At 42.9% G+C, this 5,047-nt stretch overlaps 1 protein-coding gene across 1 annotated transcript; it reads right to left on the bottom strand.

The window, feature by feature from the left end:
• Positions 1-3,145: 3,145 nt before the first annotated feature.
• LOC116629678 (germ cell-less protein-like 1) lies at positions 3,146-4,648 on the bottom strand. The gene has a single exon (XM_032399908.1). It carries the CDS (start codon positions 4,646-4,648, stop codon positions 3,146-3,148), a length of 1,503 nt encoding a protein of 500 aa, XP_032255799.1.
• Positions 4,649-5,047: the final 399 nt, after the last annotated feature.

Raw genomic sequence — 5,047 nt, forward strand, 5'->3', positions numbered from 1 at the left:
CCTTCTATCTTTGAACATGAGCCCTAAGACTACTAGCCTCTATTTTTTTTTTTTTTCACAGACTACTAAATCTATTTCAGGGACACCACTGAAAGGGGACATAACAGAAGAAAGTTTGTGTACTGAATTGTAGTTGCATTTCAGTCCCGCCTCCTTAAGATAGGCAGAGACAGAGACAGACTAAGAAAGATCTAACCAATCCAGAGGTAGTAAGAGCTAGAGACAGGACAGCTTGACAGACAGACAGACAGAGATGTCTGGGCAGACAAACAGAGACAGTCCAGGGACAGACCCATATATACCCACACCCCTTAAAGAAAAAGGGAGTACAGGTAGACTGGAATACATAGAAAGGGGAGGTCAGAGACAGATAGAGATAGAGACAGAGGAAAACAGACAGATAGACAGGGATATACAGAGGCACATAAAATTGGGCCGACAGTAAGAGTTAATGACAATGATAGAGACAAGCTGAAGCTGATAGATGTAGAAAAACAGCGACAGATTGACGGAGAGACAGACACAGACAGAGAAAGACAACGAGAGAATGAGAAAGACATACAGAAAGAAAGAGTTAGAGATAGTGTCAGAGGGATTGAAAAAGACAGTCAGACACAGAATGAGAGAGAGACAGACTGAGACAGAAAGGGAAAGATAGAGACAGACCGATGGAGAAAGAGACACATTTACAAAGAAGGACAGAGACACAGAGAGATTCAGAAAAAGTGACAGAAAGATAAGACGCCCAGAAAGTTTTACAGACACAGATTGACAGAGATAGACAGAAACAGAAAGATAGAGACATAGACAGTAAGACAGAGACAGAGACTGACAAAATGTAGACACCAAGACTGACAGGGGTAGACAGAGATAGATAAAGATGCAGAAACAGACACAGACAATAGAGACAGAGATAGGGAATGACAGAGAGACAGAAACAGATATACATAGAGGGAAAGACAGGGACACGGTTGTATCTGTATCATCGTCAAGGACTGCATTACATCCTATAGATCTATATCTCCTTTGGTGTGACATTTAGTTGGCTATTATTTAGTTGATTGTTTCACATAGCATTACCATGACTATATATCTAGTCCTGTCTCCCCATCTCCCCATTCCTTTACTGGGAGGCTGTAAAAAAAAAAAAAAAAAGTGAGTGTTAATGTGGAAAGCTTTCCTCCTCAAGATTAGCAGTCAAAAAGAAAAGAAAAAAAAAAAACTTAAAGCAAAGACAGATATTGGATAAATGGAGTAAGCTGGCAAATGGCAAGCAGCCAGGGTTTGTGAGAGTTTAAATGTTTTAATTAGTGTATTTAAGCTGTTACTGTTTGAACATTATTAAACAACTTTCTATTGAAAACTGCAAAAAGAAATTTAAGGATTCAAAACTAGTTTGGTAGGAAAACACAAGTAGATCTCTCAGTTAAGGTGCATTTCTAGCTAAGTAGTCTCTGAATTTCCCAAGTGAGGATACCTCTTTTTTGGTGAAATGACATCCTGGCATTCAGCCCCAGAAACAAGTAATCTGAAATTGTTTGGAAAGTTTATATAAAGGAAATGAAATTGTTAACAGATTAAAAAAAAAAAAACTCTTACTTTTCTGCTGAGTCAATACTCTTTCCCCAACATTAGTTATTTAAAAAAAAATGAAATGAAGTCTGTTGTTTGTAGTTGTTAGGATACAGAGTATAACGGAACACAGAGGGAAAAATGCAAAAGTAAAGGCAAACATCAAAGGGTGTGAATAGCAGCTTCCTGATTAAGTCATTTCATGTAACTTATGTAACACTAGTATGTAGGTTTGGGATAACGAAGCCTTTCAAACCTCCTTAAAGAATAAATAAATAAATAAACAAACAGTAAAAATAATTTGTTCACTGGATAACAAAGGATAAAATATAATTGGGAAGAGAACAATAAACCAGCCAGAAAAAATCTGGTTTGAACTAAGTAAAACATTAAATCTGTTATCTTTTTATTTATTTGTTCATCTTATATTAGTTTTTCACATTCCTTCCAAGCATGTTACCTATTATTTGTATGGATTACTAAACAGAATTTTCAATTATTTGACCTTCTTTAACTACAAGAAATCACTCAGTAAAATGCAAACAAGTAGGACATTTGGGAGGGAATGGGATGGTGGTAGCTTTCAAATTAGCAGTAATTAGAAACCAACATATTTAAATCACAACTAGTACATTTCTTTTTTCTTGACAAAAACACTTTCTACCTTACCCTTTTAATTACTAGCTTGGACTCCTCATCTTTTGATCCCATTTCCAGATGCCAAATAATTCCCACTGCAATTCAAAGGCATTCCGTTCCAGAGGTTACCAGACCTGCTCTTAAGTGGGGAAGAGTTATGCCAAATACAATTTGAACATCAAATATTTCTGAAGAGCAAAGGCCATCAACTTGCTTAAAGAGTTCTTTCTGGTGCATAAATAATTCATGACTGTGTGCCACAAGGAGAAAAAATAACTTTACTTAGTAAAGGAATATCCTCACAGAATCAAACAGCTTCTTTTCACTCCGCCTCCAATATAAGATGTTATAAAGTTTGAAATGTCTTTCTGGGGTTAAAATGCTAGGGAAGTTAAAGTCTAACTAACATCAAAATAGTATTAGGTTGAGGAACAACCAACAAAAAGAAGATCATCAGTGTAGTCTGGCCATGTTCACATAGTGAGAGACCATGGAAACCAAGGACTACACTCAGTGGCAGGAAATGGGGAAGGGGGAGCAATCTGAATGAAACCAGTTGCAGTGGTGGTAATGAGTGAAACAGGGCAGCTCCAAACACACCAACTGAAAGAGAAGTCAATGTATTCCTTTCATATCCATTTAATCAAACTAAAGGAATTGCATGTTTTAAGAGAGTTTCTCTAAGAGTAGTACAGTAAGTAGGTTCACAGTTTCTCTCTAAAGTCAATTGGTCTTTGTCTCTGCAGAAATGATGTGGGGGTCAATGGATAGTAAATCACAAGGACAGGTTGCCACATTAATAGCACAGATGATTTCTAGAACCAATGTTTGTTAAAACATTTTGTTAAAAATGTGTCCTCTTCATATGTGCCCATAAACAGTCTCAAATGTTACCAGCTATAGTTCACAAACCTGTAAGCTTTGGGATTGGTGCTTACTCTGGGCAGCATTCCTCATGTGGGAGGTACAGGAAGTTACAGGCCACATATATGGGGAAGACCACCTCTTGGTTTTCCAGGTTCACTACCTCTAGCACTTGATCCTTTCTCAAGGAAAGCATCTGGTATTCTGTGTCCTTCCTGAAAACAGCTCTTCCAGCCCTGTCCAAGGAGGCCGGGCGCAGGCGGAATGCAACTTTTCTCTGCCAAAGTAAGCTAACCCCCAGGCCACAGGACTTGTTCAGGGCACTGCACCGGAAAATGATGTGCCGGTTGGTATGGCACACCACCAGGTCCCAGCCAAAGTTGAAACTGGCCCATCGCCAATTGCACTGCTCATCCCTGCGCAGCTTGCCCCCACAGCGCATGCTGCTCCCCTGGAGATCAGACAGGTAGATGTCTATGGGCCCAAGTTCCCTTGTCTGCTCAGCCTGGAGCAGTGCAAGCCACTGCTCTTTGTATACTGGGGTAAGCCATGCAGCAGGGATCAGGGCATCCTGGTTGATTATGCGCACTGATGGCAGATCACAGATTATGTAGGCAAGCCGCAGCTGCTGGAACACTGGCACGAAGTCTCTGCCCTGCTTGGTCTCCAGGAAAGGGGTGCCTTCTGACTCGCCCCTAGACCTGGTAAACCACAAATCAGCATCAGGTAATAAGGCTTTGTGGGGGCCCCTCCATGTTGGCTGCAGCTGCAGGAACATCCACTTTTTTAGCATGGTGTACACGTCCATCTCCACCTCCATAACCAAGAGCTCTGAAGAGGCAACTAGCTCTTTCATGAGTTCCGGGCTGACTTCTCGCAACAGATCCTCACTATGCTGGGTCATCAGGTTATCCAGCAGCCACTGGAGGCACATGGTCCTGATGCATTGGAGGCCATAGCTCTCAGCAGAGTAGTAATAGCTGCACACAGTCTGGGCACTGACAGTCTCCTTCATGACCTCCCCACATTGCTGAATCAGCCCATCCATCTGCAGCATGCTGGCGGTGGCCAGAATGGCTACTACTCGACCAGGTGTGATGAGCACGGTGTCTTGGTACAGAGAACCTAAAGCTTCATGCATCGCCTCACGATCAATGTTGTCATCAGGCATCTGCAACTCTATAGTATTCATGGTTGTTTCCCGCCAAGCACCACTGAACATGCTAGCAAAGTATCCTGACTGGCATAAGTAGACCCTGTGTAAATTCCACTCCTCGCCCAGTGCACGGATCTGCACATCACTGTTTTCCCCTCTCAGGAAGAGTGCCTCATAAACTGACCCTGAACTGTCTCTGGCACACTTCCGGCGGGGTACTTTTGCGTGGGGACCTCCTGGGCCTATCTTCCGCTTGAGGCCGCCCTGACCGGTGGTGGGTCCGGCCTCCTCCCTCTCCTCCTCCCCCTCCTCTACCACTGCCACTGCTACTTCCACTGCCTCCTCCCCAGCAGCACCTAGCTCTTCTTGAGCACGCCCGGCCCTGGGCCATAGCATTCGACTGCTTAGAGCTCCCATTAACTGTACCTCAAGAGGGCAAAGGACACACTTCCTCACCAGGCAGAGTTACCGCTGGCACTAGCTCAGCCCAAAGTGCTACTGGGTAGAGCTGACATCCGCTTTGACGTCACGTAGGACGCCACGCTAAGCCACACCCTATTATGCCCAACCCAGTTGGACAAAGGCAACTCCTACCACGAAGACCACACTGTTTAACTCTCACTCCTGAGGCTTCTGTGGCTCCCTTCAGAGATTTATGTCAGAGCAGGGAAATCCTAGATGGAAATCCTAGCTGTAGCAATCAGATGAGAAAAAGAAATAAAAGGCATCCATATGGGTGAAAAAGTTAAAATGTCCCTATTTGGAGATAACATGATACTATACATAGACAACCCTAACGACTCCACCAGAAAACTG

The sequence above is a fragment of the Phoca vitulina genome, unplaced genomic scaffold (assembly GCF_004348235.1).
Source record: "Phoca vitulina isolate PV1807 unplaced genomic scaffold, GSC_HSeal_1.0 scaffold2160, whole genome shotgun sequence".
In the NCBI taxonomy this organism is placed as follows: Eukaryota; Metazoa; Chordata; class Mammalia; order Carnivora; family Phocidae; genus Phoca; species Phoca vitulina.